Here is a 19,001-nt window from a genome sequence, read left to right as displayed (position 1 = left end):
CATGAGCCCTGAAGGGATGGTTTAAATGTCTGGGCCAGGGCTGAGTCCTCAACCACTCTTTATTTTCCGCATCATGTGTAGTCACGGGGTCACTGCATTCGCCTGCAAAGAGAGGCTACTCTGATTAAAGCTGAGACCAGCCCTTGTCTGTGGGCATAATCATAGATGTTTAGAAGGAGATGGAATGCCATGGCAATTTAGGCTAAGTGCAGGTAGTAGGTTACTTCCCAGAGCCCCAACACCTCTTTAGTCATGGACCTTTAATTAGGCATTGGGTCCTTTTTGTGTAGTGGGTCTCATAGTTGGTGGCTGGTTATCCCTATAGCACTTATCTGGCCATGAGCACATCTTGCTCAGCAGGTTGGTGTATCTCATAGGCTTTCACAGCTGCATTAGACTGTTGGCACCTTTATCCTGCAGCATCCGGCAGAGCGCTACCGGACACTATGAAAGCTAGCCCACACCAGGAAGCTCCCAGCTCAGTTCCAGCTTGATTTCTTGCACCTAACATAGCTTCAGAAATAGGACCTTGTCAGATAAGCAATAAGCCATTGCTCTGGCAGGCAACCAAGAGCAATGGCATGAGGAGCCTGTATTGTTTTGAAGGCTTTAGGGGCTCTCTCTGACTAACAGCTCCTGTGGAAATACCCCGCATCTGTTATTGGGGGTCTTGTTTGCTGACCCATTACTTCACGCCTGGGTTTATGTGGGTGCTGGTGCCCAAACTGTCTTACAGTTTGTCTTAAGATGTCTTAAGGAGCCATCCTTTCAACCTCTCTTTTTGTTATAAGGTCTCATGTGTCCCATGTTGGCCTAGAGCTCAATGTGTAATTGAGGATGACCTTAAACTCCTAATCTTCCTGCCTCCATCTCCTTCTAAGGGCTGAGATTAGAGTTGTCCAAAACCATGTTGGGTTTATGAGGTAGTGAGGCTTGAACTGAGGGCTCAGTGCATGCTGGGCAAATGAGCTACAATTTACAGCCCCAGTAAAGATTTTTTATTTTAAAAATACTGTTTTAGTATTTATTTATTTTCTTTTTGTTTATGTGTGTACTCATAAACACAGACACATGTGTGAGCATGTGTGTGTAGGTGACAGAGAGACAGAAGAGGGCATCAGATCCCTTTGAGCTGGAGTTCAGGTGTTTGTAAGCTGTCTGATGTGAGTTCTGGGAACCGAAATCAGGTCCTCTGTGAGAGCAACCATTGCTCCTTATCACTGAAACGTCCTTCCAGTGTCCAGGAGAAGACACTTACTTATAAACAAGACGTACACCTTGGGTGTGTTTGGCATGAAGAATTTATTGGCTTGTCAGAGCACATGAAGGGCAAGGTACCTTTGGGTCATGGTGGCATCTGAGTCAGGTCTGGAGCGTGTCTAAAGATCTCTTTTCTGCTTGCTGCTGCCCTCTGCCCCTCTACCACAGTTGGCATCCATTTCTCTTCTTACCCAGGAGGTTTTGCATGAGGCTTTCACACAGTAGCTACAACCAGCGTCTCCCATCTCCTGTATATACTCCTTCTTGCCACTACACACTTTCCTTAGAAACCATTGAAAACATGGCTGAAATCTGCTTGGCTTCATCTAAAGACAAGGAGCGGGGATATGTGCCTAGCTGTGAGCTTTAGTATCCCAGTTTAAAGGGACAGGAACAGTGCTGGGTGGATAGAACAAAGAAAAGACTTACGGTGTGAACAAGAATTTCCAGAAGAAAGGCCATGTGTCCTTAAATGCTCCATCAGGCAAGACAGGGCCTGCAGAGTTTCCACTGGGCTCAGTGACAGAGAGTAGGTGAAACTGGCTTTGGCAGGGAGGTTGAGAGATCTGATCGGGCCGAGACAGATCACAGGCAGTAGGTGAGGAAGTGGGAGGTGAAGGAAGACAAATGGTTGGGAAAGCCAGAGAAGGCAGGGGCTGTGGGGTCAAGGAAGGACCAGGCAGGAAAGATCTGAGAACACTTAAATGGACAGGAAGAGGTATGAGTGAAAAGGTCCTGAGAAAGGGACTCGTGGGGAGCTCGGACAATTAGCAGTTGTAGGCCCAGCCTTCTCCCTGTGCTGAGGGAGGGTGTGAAGGGAGACAGAGGTGGTCTGTAGGCTTGGAGGCAGTCATAAGAAGAGTTTCTACTTTCGAGAAACAGGATGTAAAATACATGGAATGCACTAGAAAGTTTGAGAGTGGAGAAACTGAGAAGGCTGGCACCATGGCCAACAACCAGAGATCAAAGTGGGGAAGGGCAAATGTCCACAAAGGCCTCCCCCTGACTGTGGGGGTGGCGCCAGCAACAGAATAGGCTCTGGGTGTAGAGAAGGGTATGTCCAGTAGGACTGAATTCTGCAGTTCTGCCTAAATAGGAGGGGCAAAAGAACGGTGGGATATTGGTGGGGCAGCAACTCTCTGTGGTGATCACCTCAGTGAGAATTTATTTTCCTCTTACTGTACATGCGGTGCGCGGTGGCTGCTGCTCCCGCCTTGCGAGGGTCGGCAGTTCTCCGGGGATGATGGGCAGCAGTTGGCAAATCCCACGTGAGATGAGGGCGATGCTGGTGATACTTGGAGCTCTGGCCTACGCAGGACACAGAAAGAAGGAAAAGAACAGAGGAGGGTCTGGGGGGTCTGAGAGGAGGAGCTCAAGGCACCTACGGGGCTGCGGGAAGATGAGGGATGAGCTACAAGTGAGAGGGCTGCGGCTGCTGTTGTCACAGCCTGGTTCCTGTCTCCCAGTCTCTTCCTTCTCCCACTGTCGTAGTTACCCTACCTTTTACCACCTAGTTATCTTACTGGCCCATGCCAGTAAAAACCATATATTGTATAAGATATATTAAGAATTATTTTTTCTTTCTTTCCCTCCTCTCCCTTCCCCTCTCTCTCCCTCCCCCCTCTCTCTATATATACTTAAATATATTATTTTTATTTTTTATGTGCATGGGTGTTTCACCTGCATGGATATATGTCCCCACCAGAAGAGAGTGTCATATACTCTGGAACTGGAGTTACAGATGATTGTAAGCTGCCACGTGGGTGGTGGGAATTGAACCCAGGTCCTTTGCAAGAGCAGCAAGCGCTCTTAACTGTGAGTTATCTCCTCTTATATTTTATAAACACATTTTGGTTAAACGGTTACACTTTGAACACTTGGGCCAATCTGATCAGAGTTTTGTCTCCACCAAAAATTTATTTAATATGTGTGTATGTTTGTATGTGTGCACATGTACGTGCTGGGCACATGTACGAATGTGTGCTTGTGTGGGGTGGCAGAGCTCTTCCTGTCTCCACATTCCCAGTGCTCGGATTACAAGTGTGCAGCACTCTGCCCAGCCTTTTTACACAGCCCCTGGGGGGATTGAACTCAGGTCCTCAGGCCTGCCTGATGAACACTTTATTGACTGAACCATCTCCTCCCCATAAAACTTTTTCCAAGTCATCTGTGACATAGGTTTTTTTTTTTTTTTTTTATCTTTTTGTGTCAAGGACTCACTAAGTAGCCCTAGGCTAGAGTGAACTGCATCATCCTACTTCAGTCTCCCAGGTTCTGGGATCACAAGGGTAAGCCACCACAGTTAACAACTCAGTAATTTTGAATCAGTATAAAAAACTTGAATTTGTATTCTCTGTCACAAAACCCTACCTGTATAATTTAAGAAAAAAAAAAATACCCCGTGTGAGTGTTCTTTGTGACAGAAACACTTCCTTTGTTTTCAAAATAACTTTTACAAAGAGTGTGCTTGCAAAGATAATATTTATAATTATAAGGCTCTGCCCTCAGGAATAGCGATTAAATCTACACCAAATGTCTCTGCCTTCCATTTTTCTTCCTTCTGATTCTGACAAGTGACCTCCATGAACATCCCAAATGTCATTGATTGAGGTTCTTTCTTTGAGGCTAATGAGTTTTCCCCCAAAGAACAGTTTGTTGCTTAAAAAAAAAAAAAAAAAAAAAAAAAATCAGTAATGGAGAGCAAGGCCATAACACAGGACATTGTGTAAGGGCTTCCTTATAGAAAACTCCTCCCTGTGGACGGGCAGCTGTGGAGCAAATCCTTGTCTTCCATTTAGCTAGTGTTATGGATGCCTCCCAGATCTCTATCTCTGGGCTGGTCCTTTCCCCCTTCTGCCAGCATCTACTAGTGCTCCACGGATGACGTGGACGCTGCTGAGTCAGCCAGTTGACCTACTTTTATTGAGTTCTTACTGTAAGTGGAGGACCAGTCCAGGTGATGGGAGTGTGTGTGTGTGTGTGTGTGTGTGTGTGTGTGTGTGTGTAGGGGGTGTCAAGGAGTGGGTAGGCCATAGTCCTGGTTCTTCAGAGACTCATCTCAGTGACACCATGGAAATAAAGAGCTTTTCTCAAAGCCAGTTGAATGCTATGAGGAAGATAGCACAAGGTCATCTGATATAGAGACCCAAGGTGTGAGCTCCTGGGGAGCTCCTTCCGGAATGGGACTCTTTTGGGTTTTGCTAATGAGACAGATGTGTGAAGTTCCAGGAGTGGCCAGACAAAGCAGGTGCAAAGACCCTGAGGTGATGGGGTCAGGAAGTGACTGGTGTGGCAGAGAGGGAGTGGAGGGGAGAGCTAGAGAGAGGAGAAAGGTTTAGAGAAGCAGTCCATGCCTACATACAGGGCCCTGTAGACCATGGCAAAAAGTTTGACATGCTTTTAATTTTTCTTTTTTCTTTTTTTTGGCCACAATGGAAAGCTTCCTGAAGATAGCTTTAGTGAAGGCTTTTGGTTGTTGTTGTTTTGAGATAGGGTGGTCTTGAACTTCTGGTCTTCCTTCTACCTCTCTGAATGAGGTCACAGGTGGGGGAACCACACCTGGTTTTAAGTGGTGGTGGGGATCTAGGCAAGGACCCCACCAACAGAGCTACAACCCTAGCTGCAATCTTAATCAAATGAGCCAGTTAATTAGATTTGACTCTCGTGTCAGACAGCTCTTTTGGGCCGCTGCAGGGAAGAGTAAGGGTGGAGGTAGGGAGTTGCTGCAAGGGTCCAGATGTTGAAACTAGGTGTCTTACCCTTGGCTTGAAAGGCTTAGTGATAGCAGAAAGTGATGGGGTTTTGAATATATTTTGGAATTACTGCCAATATGACTTGTGGTTGTGATTATGAAGAAAGAGGCTCCTAGGTGGTTTTTCTCCTTCTTCTATGAGTGTGTGTGTGTGTGTGTGTGTCTGTGTGTGTGTGTCTGTGTGTGTGTCTGTGTGTGTTGTGGCGCATGTGTGTATGGTATATGTGCGTGCACTTACGTAAGCATGTGTGAAGGCTTCCCACGTCCTGTTCTATCACGCTCCACCTTATTTCTTTGAGACAGGGTCTCTCATTGAATCAGGGGCTAGGCTGGTGGCCATCAAGTCCCCCAAATCCTTCTCCTTCTCCAGTCCTGGGGCTATAGGCATGGCTTCCCAGCTTTTTATATAGGTACTGCAGTTTGTACTTGCACAAAAGACACTCACCAACAGAGCCATCTTTCCAGGCTTGAGTTTTTGACTGAGTAGATGGTTGGATGAGGGAGGTCATCCTCCACCTGGGACAAGATGATGGGAATGTGAATCTGCTTTCAGTCAGATCAATAGGAAGTTGGAGATGTGACTGTGCCCCTTAGGGAAGAAGTTGGTCGTGAACACACAAACCATATACACTAGCACATAAATGGTTCTACTGATAGTCCTGACCAAGCTAACTGAGAGAACTGGGCCCTGGGGCACCTTCAGAGACTCATAAAGACCATGAGTGGGATGGAAGCTTGGGGAAGATCACTGCTTGAAGGTCAACAGAAGATGAGATTTAGGGAGGGGGCTCCCGATGGCCAAACGCTGCTGGGGAGCGAGATGGGGTGGGAAGACTGAGCACTGGGTTTGCAAATTGGAGATCACTAGGACGAGAAAGAGGAGACAGACATACAAAGCTCTTAGAGGACCTTGCTTTTGGTCAATGGCAGGTAACTGGAGAGGAGGCGTGGAGTTGAGAGAGAGAGAGAGTTAAAGGGAGAGAGATGCCAAATATTATAGCATATTTTCAGAAAGGGGATTTGTGAAGGAGAAAGAGCACAGCCCAGGATAGAGATGAGGTGATGTGGTCTGCTGGCCATGTGGAAAAGGGATGCCAGGCACAGGGATGCTTCATCCACGCTGCAGAGAAGGCAGGAGGGCTGGGCAGGCGTGCTAAGAAGATGGTTGGTGTGTCAGGATGATCTGGAATCCGATTCCTGTTCTTATTTCCCAGGGACATGAGGTCTCTCAATCAAGCCCTAGGGATTGGGAGAATAGGGGAATGAAGGACGAGGAAAGAAAAGGTATGTTCCAGATCTCTTGGAAAGTTGGGTGAAAGTTTTAGGAAAGTATAGGATTGCATAGAAATGCCTGGGGCTCAACTAGAGCTTCATTGTCAGATGTTTAAATCGAGATCAGTTGGTCCAGTTGTGTGATTCTTCAGAAGGCCCAGCAATAGATGCCTCTTGGAGAAGGTCTCAGCAAGCAAAGCACTGGAGAGGCATATGCAAAAGCAAGGGCTGGGGAGTATCTAGCAGTCAGTGACTATAGGGGCCTAGGGAATCTGAGCTGGGAGAGAACGGGGTGGGGGGTGGGGGCCCGTGAAGAGAGGCAACAGGCAGTGAGCAGTGTGGGTCAAGATGGGGAAGAGGAATCACTCTAGTGAGAACCAGACTGAGTGATTGCATAAGACAGGATGTGCAGACGAGATGTGGGAGGTAAGGAGGTAAGGTTTGGTGAGAAAAAGCTTGTTGCAAGTAAGAAGGTCAAGGAACTGAGAGGCCAGATGTGTTAGCTATGAAGACAAATGCTCTGGCAGAGAGCAAGACAAGGGTGCTACGGATCACAATGGCCCCAGAAAGGATGGGGAAATGACCAGGTATCTGATTTGTATCTCAAACTTAACATGTTTGAAACAGAAGTCATCTGGCTCCCTCAAATCAAAAACTCAAGCCACATCCACGGCGGCTCTGGACTCACTGAATGACATTGGCATTCAGAGCTAGAGACCTGAGTGTCACTGTGATTTCTTCCCTGTGCTTGGTCCCCACACCCAACCAAATCAGCAGATCTTTCTGAGTCTCAATTTGTAAAGCCCAAGCTTGCTTCTCTCCATGCCCACTGAGCACACCCTGGCCTGTTCAGGTCGTTGTGCTTTCTCAGGCCCTTATATCATACAGGCAGCCATGGCTCAGTCGCTCCACACAACAACCATGGGTGTCACCTACCCCACCCCCCCCCCATGATAAATCTTTCCAGGGACTTGTTCTTGTTTTTAGGATGAGGTCCAAGATCATTAACAGGGATCTGCAAAGAACACATTACATGATCTTTCCTGGGTCATTTCAGCCTCGCTCCAAACACTAGCCCCTCAGCTGACTCAAACTACCCTGGCATTCTTTCAGACTTCAGATTTGCCCTCTGTTGGTTTATAAATGGTATCCTTCTCCATCCAAAGTCCCATTCTCCAGCACTTGGCAAACTCTCCCTTTCCCCATGTTAGCATTATGAAATCCCAGGGAGCCCTTTCCTGGTTGCCTGATGTCAGGCCATCTTCTGCCTCCCAGCATCCTACGCTTCCCCCAGGAAATAGGCATTCGATACTTATCATTTTCTCTACGATGTAAGCTGTGTGAACCTAGAGAGTGTTCTCCATTCTTCCCAGAGCTTAGCACGGAAACTTGACATACAATGAAGCCGGTATTATCTGTTGACTTGAGTTCAAGGAGAGGCTCTAAGGGTGGAGCATCTGTGGGTGATGACAAGGTCTGGCGCCTTGTGAGTAGGAAGCTAAATGTCTCAGAGGACAAGAAAGTCATAGAATTAAGAGGTCAGGGTGAAGCACAGGTGGTCTGTGTGGTCCTAGGTTACTTGCCAAGGCAAGAGAAGACAAGCTGCCTGGCCGTGGGCTCAGTCTTCAATTCATAAGAAGTGGGCGGCATGAACGGGAAAGGAAGGAGGGCCCAAGAGAAAGACAGCAAGGAAACACATGGGGATTTCTCAAGAAGGAGGAGGGCTGAGTGGGGGCAAGAACAGTAGGAGGATGCTTGAGAATGTGGGAGATATGGGGAGAGACAGCTCAGTGGCCCAGCCACTTCTGCAGGCCTTGGTGAGTCAGGCGATAGATGGTCTTCACCTGGCCTATGGTTCAGGATACGAGAGCTCTAGAATGTGAGGGCATTATGGGAATGGTTGGGTCATAGGGTGGGTTTCCAATATGCTGGACACAACAGCAACTCTTGGAGTGGGCTGCTAGGCTCCCATAGGAATTGTTGGCAGGTCATGTCTGGGTCTGGACTTGGCAGCTGTCTTGGTTTTAACACTGTATAGTCATGGGGTTCTGTTGAGAGTACCTGGGCTGGGTGGTCACATCTCTGGGCTGATGAAGGTTGAGAGCCACCCTTGTCTCCTAGTGTCAAAGGTTCAGTAGGTGGCAGTGTTCCTTTTACCGTGGACACCAGTTCCTATGCTCCAGTGTTAGCAGCTCTTGGGGAAATTGGTCTTGGCTGAACCAAAGCTACCTAAGAATCTCTGTTGGATTTCCTGCTACCAGGGCCAGGTCAAACCAATCGCTTGTAGGAGTGTTCAAAGGACCAGTATTGTCTACCCAAGTGGGACTAGTCTGTGGTGGCATTTATGATACCTCCTTCCAAATCTGGCAAGCTATAGGTCCCTGGGTACACGCCCAGCCTAACTCAGCCCCCACCCACCACCTTGTTTCCCTGTTCCATCCATCATAGATGCCAACGCCTTGCCACTAGCTCTGCATCCAGGGAACTTGACCTAAGATAGATGACTCTGACCTGGTCTCCTAATCAGCAGAGAATGTAGAGGCTACCCAGTGGGCTTAGAGGGGTTTCCCTGCCCATAATCAAGATTTTAAAACTGGATTTAGTTAACCACAAGAAGCCAACAGAGGTAAAACCACTTTGTTCCCAGGTGTGGCAAAGGGTTCAGATAAACAAGACAGGTTTCCTCCACGAGGCTCACAGCCCATTTACTCATTTAGCAAACATTTATTGAAGGCTGCAAGCCTGGTGACTCAGCATCCTGCCCTTAAAGGGCTCACAGGCTGATGGGTATCATTCATGGGTACCAGCTATTCCAACCCAGGGAGAATGACAGAAGAGAGAGGCCTGAGCTGGCATGCCAAGTAGTCGGGCTGTCCTTGAGGTTTGAGGCCACTTGCAGAGGAGGCAGGCGGGATCAGAATGACAAAGGTTGGAGGCACATTCATAGCATTGCAGAAACCTACACGTTATCAGTAGTGAACCGAGGGAGGGAGCCGTGGAGGGAGGAGGTCAGTAGTTGCCTGTTTGGGGGCAATGGGGTTAGGGGTGGGTGTGTTGAAAGAAATTTTAAAGCTATTGGAATGGCGTTGTCACATCCGTGGACTGAGTAATTATTCCATCCAGGTGTGGAGGGTAGGTTTGAGAGGCCCTGTGAAGGATTGGTGGAAGGCTATCGGGAAAAGGAGAAGGTGACTTAGGAGGCTCTCAGAGGTTGGAGTCAGTGCCCTGAGATGCTGTGTTGGGGTTGTGGGTTGCAAGGAGCTGATAGGGCTGGGGCGGGGGTGGGAGGTTGAGGGTCATAGGCCAGCTCTTGGGCTGGAAAGCTAGATAATGGCAGTGCCCTCCATAAATGGGGCAGAGTCTCCGTGAGGAGGGCAGTTTTGTGGAGGGAAGGCAAGGCCAGTCAGGAATTGCTAGTTGTGCTATGGAAGTACTTTCCCTAAGAGTAATCCAGGGTCAGCTTGTGAACTCAGAGGTAGGTCCAGGATAGAAAGATGTTTGTGGGACTGTCCAAGTGTGTTTGTGTGTAACAGTAATAGGGCGGCGGGGGGGGGGGGGGATGAGGGAAGTGTGTTGGTGAAAGATGAGGGGGTGTGGCATGTCCCCTGGACCCTTGGGAGACTCCACCTTTCACATGCTCTCCACACCATTCTCCCATCCTCAAAGGTCCTCCCTGTGTGGGATCCACAGTGGGTAAATTAAGAGGTCAGGGAATGGAAAGCAAAGGCCAGCTAAACCACACACAATGGATGGCTGGACTTAACAGTCTCTGAGAACCAGTCTCCCTGGCTCCCTGACTCCCTGCCTTGGATAGCTTGCTGCAGGTCTGGGAGGCTCCTGGTATGTGTCCTGTCTTTGCTGTTCTTCTCCCTGTCCTGGGGGCGTGTGTGTGTGTGTGTGTGTGTGTGTGTGTGTTTGGTGTGTGTGAGGATAGGACTCAGATGACCACTTAGCTTGGCTTCTTCCGAGAGAACCACATGAAACACCACCCCCCACACCTCTCGGCTTGTGCACAAAGCACTGGGAACATCATGTTTATTAATGAGGTTGAGGCACTCTATTGAAAAATATAAAATCCCCCCACCCCAGCCATCAAGTCTCTGGGGGCTCAGGATCTAGGGACTCAAGGGCACTTCCCATTGTCTGCTAGCTCTTGGATGAACTTCCAGAGTCCCCACAGCCATATTCCCCACCTGACCTGCTGCAGAAGGCCACACTCCCTTCACTCATTTTTCCTGGGTGGCCTCAGTGGACAGGCAGTGACCTCATAACCCTACCTGCAGGTCATGGATACACACCTGTATCCACTGTGGCCATCCCGGCCTTTGTTAGGATCGCGCTCTCCTCTTGGGTGTGACCTCCTTTGGAGATCACGTAGGGTGGGCATGTATCTGGTAGTTGGTGGCTCCTGGACGCTTTCCGGTGCCGGGGCCGGAAGACCTCCATGCATCTCTTGCCCACGAGGTAGGCGACCTCACTGAGGTTGAGTAGGATGCAAATGGCCGCTGTGACTACCATGAAGTAGGTGAAGACCTTCTTCTCCGTGGGTCGGGCGATGTAACAGTCCACGATGTGGGGGCAGGGATACACAGAGCAAGCTACCACTCGGGGCATGTCATAGTCTTTGTAAATACAATGGAAGATATAGAGAAATCCCGAGTCCACAGCAGCCTTGAAGATAAGACTCAGCAGGTATGTCCACCACAGGCCACCCCTCTTCTTGCTCAGGTTGCTGTACAGGGATGGGGCATTGGGTCCATGTTTGAGGCGGTGTTTCCTTTCCCGCTCTTCTCGATAGGCCACGTGCATGACCACTAGCAGGGAAGGACAGGTGACCAGGATGAGCTGCAGGGCCCAGAGGCGCACATGGGACACAGGGAAGAACTCGTCATAGCAGACGTTGGGGCAGCCTGGCTGCATGGTGTTACAGACGAAATCCTTTTGCTCATCGTCCCATACCTCCTCCGCTGCCACCACATACACCAGTACCCGGAAGATGAAGACCACCGACAGCCAGATGCGGCCCAGTGCTGTGGAGTACTTGTTCACGCCACTCAGGATTCCCTGGAGAAATCCCCAGTTCATGCTGGCCGTGTCCCAGGTGCCTCACGTGTACGGGTGTGCACTGGTGCGCTAACTTCTCAGGCCCTGGGAGTCACGAGGCCTGGGAGAACCTGCAGACGGATGCTTTTGTAAATGATATTAAGGACTAAACTGTTTCACAACAACCACGAGGCCATTTGTGTCCTCATTCACAGTGACTCAGAGATGGGACGGGGACAGTTCCCATTTCACAGGAAAGTGTATGAAGGCTGAGAGGTCAGAGGTCTCCTGCCCGAGATCTCACAGCAGCAAGTAGCACAGGTGGTCTTGAACCAGGTCTTCAGATTCCAAAAGTTACAGCGTCCCTTTCCTTCTACAAAGTAACAAGCATGTGGGAGATAAACACCACATATGCCATGACAGCCAGCCCGTGTCTCAACCACAGTGGCCCAGAGACTTCTAAAGTCAGATGAAGGCAAAAAGGGACAGGGTAGGCAGGCCTTAACAGTGTCAGATTCGTTGAATTTTTCCTGAACCTGGCATGGGCAGGGCCCTGGGTTGGGAATGCCCACCCTGGCCTCTATGGAGATTTCTCAGAACAGTCTCCATCCTTACTCCTTTGTGGCTCTGGAAGTTTCTGAGACATCCCTTTCCAAACTAAACACAGGCTCCTCTGCCATCGGTATGGCTGGCGTCTTTCCCACCCTGCTGTGTCAGTGCAGAACAGATAGACATGCTTTTTTATTCATCTCTTTTATGTCTTGAGATCTGGACCACAGTGGGTCCCTCTGGAATTCCAACCATTTCATTGGTGTGTGTGTGTGTGTGTTTGTGTGTGTATGTGTGTGTTTGTGTGGGTACCTGTGTGTGTGTATGTGCCTGTGTGTGTGTATGTGTGTACCTGTGTTTGTGTGTGTGTGTATGTGTGTACCTGTGTGGTTTTTGTGTATGTGCTTATATGTATATGTGTGTGTTTGCATATATGTGTGTGTATATGTGTTTGTGTATATGTGTATGTTTGTGTGTGTGTACCTGTGTGCTTGTGTGTGTATGTGCATGTGTTTGTGTGTGTATGTGTGTACCTGTGTTTTTTTTTGTGTGTGTGTGTATGTGTATACCTGTGTGGGTTTTGTGTGTGTTTGCGTGTATGTGTGTGTATATGTGTTTGTGTGTGTGTGTTTGTGTGTGTGTACCTGTGTGTTTGTGTGTGTATGTGTGTGTATGTGTGTACCTGTGTGTGTTTGTGTTTGTATGTGCGTGTGTTTGTGTGTGTATGTATGTACCTGTGTTTGTGTGTGTATGTGTGTACCTGTGTGGTTTTTTGTGTGTGTGTGTTTGTATGTGTGTGTTTGTGTGTATTTGTTTGTATGTGTGTATATGTTTTTGTGTGTTTGTGTGTGTTTGTATGTGTATTGTGAGTTTGTGTGTATATGTGTGTATGTGTTTGTGTGTATATGTGTGTGTTTGTGTGTGGGTGTATGTGTGTGTTTGTGTGTGTGTATTTGTGTGTATGTGTGTATATGTTTTTGTGTGTGTGTTTGTATGTATATGTATGAGTTTGTGTGTATGTGTGTATATGTTTTTGTGTGTGTGTTTGTATGTATATGTATGAGTTTGTGTGTATGTGTGTGTATATGTGTTTGTGTGTGTATGTGTGTGTGTTTGTGTGTGTGTGTGTAAGGATTTCCTCTGTGTAAGGGATCAGGGGCTGGGTTCTGGCATGATCTTTGCCCCGGCACTATCTTCCTTCCCACGTGCACCCCTCTTCTCTGACTGCCTAATTAGTGGCTGACTGGTAGTCATGTCTCTCTCATTTTCATACAGGCCATGTTCTGTGTGCTCCAATCTTGCTCTCCCCTGCTCTGGGGTACTTAGTGTGTTCCATCTCAAGCCCTCCTTGTACCATCTCTGACTCAGCTCCTGGTTTCTTCAGCCATGTATCCCTGGGACACGTGCTGAGCCCTCTCTGTTTTCCACTGCAGGGAGCATCACCCATACCTCAGTGGCCCAGGCTTCCTTGTTAGTCTGCTAGAGAGAGTCTGGAAGCCAAACCGGATGCCTCTGTCTCCTGGGACAAAGCGTTTTGTCAGGCCCAATACACTCTCAATGGATCCTGGCTGAACTGAGCTGCGGCTTACTTTTTCCCAGTCTCTTCTAGATTCTTCTCTGGTCCTCTGGCCTCCCTTTAGTACAGCACATTTCCTCCCCTCTGAGGAGTTTTTCTAGGATTCCTTCAGGGACCCTTCCCTCCCCTGATCCCCTCTGTGAAGCTAAGTCCCCAGTCCTAGGTTCCCCCTGGGACCTTTCCCCCAGCTGTCTCCAGCTGTATTTTGTCCTCACCCTTCTTTCGTCCTGTCCCGTGGGTCCTCTCTCTCCGGTGCCCGGCTTGTCTGTCTGCCTGAGGCCGTCCTGGAGGCAGGTTTTGTTCCTTACTTACCAGCAGGGTGGGGCTTTCTGAGCCAATGAGCCAAGAGAGAGTGCTGGAGTGGGTAGGCTGGCTGGGCAGAAGGACTTCCTTGGGCACAGCGGCAGAGCAAACACCTGTGGCTCATCTCCTGGGCCCACACCTTACTCCTCCAGCCTGTCTGGGTTGGTAGGTATGTGGGTGGGACTAGAGAGATGGAGACTGGAGTTTGGTGTCAAAATGTCCAGGTACAGGATGGTGCTAATGACACAGATCCTGTTCCTGTTCCTTTCAGCTTGTCATGTGTGTCCCTCTTCCTGTCCTCTCATTCCCAACTCTCTCTTTTGCCCTGTCCTCATGCAACTGGTTCTAAGATCCTTAACAGTTGGTTTGGGACACCCTTGAATTAGCCTATGACTTGTGCTGCACTGCTGGGGGCTATATAGATGGGGACTGGATCTTAGGCTAGTCCATTTTGAACCCAGACAAGCCACCTGGCTTTTTGAGACTAGGGCACCCACTGCCCTGCTGGAGACAAGGAATGCAGGCTGGTGATTTGAAAGGCTGCTGTTGGCATGGGGCCAGGAATGTAGCCTTGGTGTGTGCTCCGTGGTCCTAGGCTTCTGTTGGAAATGGCTCTGGGGAAGCTGGAGTGTGGTCCATCAGGGGCTACAGAGGGGGGCTGGACCTGCGTCCGGCAGGTACAGTGAAGGTTAATGTACACTCAAGGAGGGGCCCCTCTGCTTCGTTTCACACAAGCATTTATTGAGCACTCCCTCATAGCAGTGATTCACACGTACGTGGCCTTTTTGGCTGGCTAACTCTGGTACTGCCAGGTGCTTGGCAGTGCTCACAGTGACCCCCACAGGCGATGCATCAGTTGAAGCTGCCTGAGTTCTGATGTAGCCACACCTACTCCAGAGTCTAGGTGTTTTCCATCACGGCATACGGTTTTGCCAAACTCCATCATCTCGGCAGCTATCCACAGCTCAAACTTCCAGCCGGGACCGAAGGCTAACTTTGGAAAAGCTAGAGACCCCTTTTCTAGAGGAGAGGATAACCCCTTGGCTCCAGGAAGGGTACAAAGGCCAAGACCAAAAGGGCATCTTGAATCTGTGAACACATTTATCTTTATTAAACTCTCCCCCTGGGCCACACAGGAAGGCATCCGCTCATCCGTGCCTTCGTGAAACTCCCCCTCCCAGGAGCCCTGTTAAGTGGCGCTCAGTGTGTTTATTTAACAGAAAAGGAAACCGAGGTACAGAGTAGAGGTGTAATTTAGTGAAGGCCAGTCAGCCGGGAGGGACAATTGGATCCCAAACTGTGGGCGTCCTCCCTTTTGCCTGCCTCCAACTCCAACTCAACTCTTCTCCCCACCAGCTATATCCATGAGAGATTCTGGAACCTTCCAGTTCATGCCCACCCTGCCAGTCCAGTCTAGGGACCCTTCACAGAATGGTTTTCTTCACGTGGGCTCGAGGGTGATCTGGTAATAGAGGTGGGTGAATGTCCGAGCCCAGAAAGATGAGATTGCTTGAGTCCTCTTTGCTGGAAGGGTTGGCCCAGTTTGGGTCATTCTTTGTGTGTGCAGCGGGTGGTCTCCTCAGTGCTGCACACTCAGAACACCGCTTAATCACCAGGTAGATCAGCTCCACAAGGTTAAGCAGGATGCAGATGACGGCCGTGACTACCATGAAGACAATGAAGATGTTCTTCTCCGAGGGCTTGGCGATGAAGCAGTCCACTGTGTTGGGACATGGTGCCGCATGACACTTGACCATAGAAGGGAGAGTGTATCTGGGGTAGAATGCGTGGAAGAGGTAGAGGAAGATAATATCTATGGTGGCCTTAAATGATAGGCTAAAGACGTATGTCCACCAGAGTCCACCCCGCTTCTTGCCGGGGTTCGGATAAAGGTATCCTTTGCCAACTTTTTCCTGGTATTTCTTTTCTCGAGCCTTTCGATAGGCCACGTGCATGACCACAAGCAAAGAAGGGCATGTGACCAGGATGAGCTGCAGGGCCCAGAGGCGCACGTGGGACACAGGGAAGAACTCATCATAGCAGACATTGGTACAGCCGGGCTGCCTGGTGTTGCAGTCAAAATCCTTCTGGTCGTCACCCCACACGCGCTCAGCTGTCACCAGGTACACCAGCACACGGAAGACAAAGACCAGGGACAGCCAGATGCGACCAAAGGCTGTGGAGTACTTGTTGACCCCACTCAGGAGCCCCTCAAACACGCTCCAGTTCATGGTGGACTCAAGGGCTGGCTGCTCCTGCAGGGGAACAAGAATGTAATTTCCCACGTTAGGGAATGCTCAGCTTGAGAACCTCACAGAAATGTGTCATCACAGGACTAGGCAGGATTATACCCCCACTTTACAGCTGAGAGAAACTGAGGGTTAGAGGCACTTATGAAGTTACGTGACTATTAAGTGCAAAGCCAGTGTGGAGGCATAGGTGGTTAAGTCAGAGCGGCCCTGCTCATAAAAGTGGGCGGGTGCTGATGCCAGGAGCCAGTTGTCCGGAGTCCCCGAGCCTTGGGCTATTCACTCTCCGACCTCCCCTCTCCAAGGGAACCTGCTCTCTGTCCTGTTAATGTCCCGGCTGCTTCCCTGAAGGCTCAGACACTAGTAATTAGACTTAGATTAAAGCAGGGAGCTATAGTGCTCTTTATACAAGAGGCTCCCCAGAACAAGCAGGTGGGCCAACGTTTCCCAAACTGTTGTTTCACGGAACCCCTGGACCATAGGCAGGAGAGAGGAGTCACGTGAGAAAAATAATTCTGTGTTCAAGACAACCTGGCACATAGCTGGGTTCAGCAAAATTAAGCAGGTCATTTTACTCACCCATGCTAATAAATCAATTCACTTTGTGAGTCCCTCAAAGCAGGACTCAAGGAGGCAGCATTACCAGAGCTCCTCTGACCACAAAACCCCCTTTCATCTCAACCCAGCTTTGATTATCTTTGTTGGACAGCTTTGTCAAACAGCAGCATGAAACATGCTTTTCTAGTGGGTTCTTCTGTTGAACTTGGTGTGAGTGACTAACTCATCTTCATTTGAGCGAAAGGGTCCCTACTTCTCCCAGTAGGAAGTCCTTTCTGCCTGATTCCTGGGGGGATGATGGGGGTCCACTGGGACCCAGGCACTGTGCACCCTGACGCTAACCCTCAGAGAGCCGTACACTTCCACGTGCTGCTGGCCTGTGTGGAAAGTCACAGTCGAACTGACCTCAGCAGGGTCAGCTGCAAAGCAGGGTCAACTCACATCGAGCAGAAAGAGGCATTTTTTGAAAACCAGTATTATTCCCTTATAGCAAGGGGTATGGTATTTTTCTCACCTAGCGGAGGTCAGAGAGCTAGAAAGTAATAAAGTCGCGACTCAGACCTAGGCTGGTTGGCTCCAGAGTCCACTCTGCAAACTGTTCGGTTTTGATTTGGAGCCCTTTTCTCAAGTTTTAGTGAGCTGCCCGCTCTCCCGCGCATCTCCCTTCTCTTTCTGGTGGATCTTGGGTGAGAGCGGCTGGGGTTGTCTCTACTCCCCAACCCATCTGGCTATAGCACTCCCCACTTGGCCACGTGGTGGCATGGCTTTGAGTCACTGACTTCTCTGCACAGTCCTGTCTCAGGTGGGTGGAGCTGGCAGCGTCCTTAGGAACACCCAGAGAGGCCCAGCCCTAACCCCAGGGCTCTGCGGGCACCGGAGTTGCGGCTCAGTCTGCAGCGGAGCTCCGCCCCGCTCAACCCCGTTCCTTCAGCTCCAGGCCCCCAGTTCTGTCACTTTTGCCTGTTGGGGAGAGGACGAAGAGCCCAGAATACAGGGAGGAGTGCTTCCCTTCATCAGGACCCAGGATGCCCCATTCATCCAGGCCACCACCCTCCAGCCTTCTCCAGAGAACTCGTCCATGTTAGGTGTGCCGAGTCCTTTACCTGAGCAGAGACTCCTTAGGGCTCCCCGGTACTGATCCTGGAAGCCAGCAGTTGGGATTCAGCAAGCATCAGAATTCATGTCAGAATCAGGGAAAGGTTTCTGGGAAAGCTCATTCTTGGGTCAGAGGCTGTAGAGCAGCTCAGGCGTGTCCTGTCGGAAAGGAGGGGTGTGTGTGTGGGAGGAGCTGTGGGCTGCCCAGCCATTGGCTAGGTCCAGGTCTCTCAAAGACTGCCTCTGATGAAGCTCAGAAAAACCTAGGGGTTTCCCTCCTCCCAAAGCAAGAATCCCAGCATTTTCTCAAGAGAAACCCCTGCACTTTAACCTTTCACCCCCAACCTTCTATTGGGATGAGACGCTAGCCCTGCTCTCTTTAAATTCTTCTTTCAGAATTCTCCAAAGCCAACTCTTTAGAAGAGGGCTTCTAAGGGTTAGATGACTGCATTCTCTCTCTCTCTCTCCTCTCTTCCCTCTTCCCTCCTCCTCCTCTGCCTCTCTCCACCACCCCGTCTTACAGCTGAAGCCCACACCCCAGCATGCAAGTTCTTTATCCCTGTGTGTGGGCCTCACATCTTTGATTTGATTCTCCAGTTACTCTCCACTTCCTCCGTTTGCTTTTGTATGCATAGGGTCTTTAGATACAGCCGAGGTTGGCCTCCAACTCTGGGTCCTCCTGGTTCACCCTTTTGAGTGCGGAGAATCTCAGCTTGGAGACTAAATGAGAGCTGAATGCTCACCCGGGCCGGTTTGTGGCTCATGCCTGGATGAAGCATATCTGGCGCACAGCTCTCCTGAGGATCGTCACAGTCTTCTGGTGCTCTGGAGACTAGACAGCACCTCAGCACTATGCTCTGGGACATTTTAGGCACCGAAATTATCAAAAACAAACAAACAAACAAACAAACAAACAAACCAAGAAAATGAAGTATGGGATGTGGCCCAGTGAGTGGAGTATTCATCTAGCAAACATAAAGCCTTGGGTTGGATCCCCACCGAGGCAGAAAAGGGGTGTGGTGGTGCACGCCTGTAATTCCAGCACCTGGGAGTTGGGAGACAGGAGGATGAGGAGTCCAAGGACATCCTTCTATGTAACAAGTTTGAGGCCATCCTGGACTAGGCGAGACTGTCACAGAGCAAACAACATAAAATGACAGGGACACGTGCAGGGTTTATAGGAGACCTGCAGGAAGGCAGGCTTGGCTCCCTTGGCCTCAGTCCCGGAAGCGCTGGGCAGCTTAGCATTGTCACCAATCCTGTGTGAATGGCCACCATGGTTCCCAGAGTGTAGATTTTTGTGTTACACACACATTCTAATGAACAGGTAAATTCTATGGAATTT

At 49.7% G+C, this 19,001-nt stretch overlaps 2 protein-coding genes across 4 annotated transcripts; both read right to left on the bottom strand.

Moving 5' to 3' along the window:
- Nucleotides 1–1,297: 1,297 nt before the first annotated feature.
- Gjb4 (gap junction protein beta 4) lies at nt 1,298–13,832 on the bottom strand. Of its 3 annotated transcripts, XR_013110448.1 has the most exons (4): nt 13,667–13,832; nt 10,582–11,699; nt 1,690–2,568; nt 1,298–1,586 (listed from the first exon to the last, which is right to left on the bottom strand). XR_013110448.1 is itself a non-coding variant. In XM_034501712.2 (3 exons), the coding sequence occupies exons 2-3, from the start codon at nt 11,366–11,368 to the stop codon at nt 2,414–2,416; spliced, it is 942 nt and encodes a 313-aa protein (XP_034357603.1). In that variant the 5' UTR covers nt 11,369–11,699; nt 13,667–13,832; the 3' UTR covers nt 1,298–2,413. The 3 variants fall into 3 exon arrangements, 2 of the variants coding, with proteins under 2 accessions (XP_034357603.1, XP_034357605.2); XM_034501712.2 differs by having other exon boundaries at nt 1,298–2,568; XM_034501714.2 differs by having other exon boundaries at nt 1,298–2,568; nt 10,582–11,457; nt 13,667–13,831.
- A 671-nt stretch (nt 13,833–14,503) lies between these two features.
- On the bottom strand, nt 14,504–17,810 carry Gjb5 (gap junction protein beta 5). The gene is made up of 2 exons (XM_034503079.2): nt 17,665–17,810; nt 14,504–16,009 (listed from the first exon to the last, which is right to left on the bottom strand). Exon 2 carries the CDS (start codon nt 15,983–15,985, stop codon nt 15,179–15,181), a length of 807 nt encoding a protein of 268 aa, XP_034358970.1. The 5' UTR covers nt 15,986–16,009; nt 17,665–17,810; the 3' UTR covers nt 14,504–15,178.
- Between the last annotated feature and the right edge of the window lie 1,191 nt (nt 17,811–19,001).

The sequence above is a fragment of the Arvicanthis niloticus genome, chromosome 5 (assembly GCF_011762505.2).
Source record: "Arvicanthis niloticus isolate mArvNil1 chromosome 5, mArvNil1.pat.X, whole genome shotgun sequence".
In the NCBI taxonomy this organism is placed as follows: domain Eukaryota; kingdom Metazoa; phylum Chordata; class Mammalia; order Rodentia; family Muridae; genus Arvicanthis; species Arvicanthis niloticus.
Note: the sequence above shows the minus strand (reverse complement) of the source record. Positions and strands in the feature narration are given on the sequence as shown.

Excerpts from the sequence above, each read along its gene's own strand:
- Gjb4 (XM_034501712.2), bottom strand. The coding sequence starts at position 11,368 with ATGAACTGGGGATTTCTCCAGGGAATCCTGAGTGGCGTGAACAAGTAC. Across the intron at positions 2,569-10,581 it reads GATGGCCACAGTGGATACAG|GCCAGAGCTCCAAGTATCAC; the intron begins GTGTGTATCCAT and ends TGTCCTGCGTAG.
- Gjb5 (XM_034503079.2), bottom strand. The coding sequence starts at position 15,985 with ATGAACTGGAGCGTGTTTGAGGGGCTCCTGAGTGGGGTCAACAAGTAC.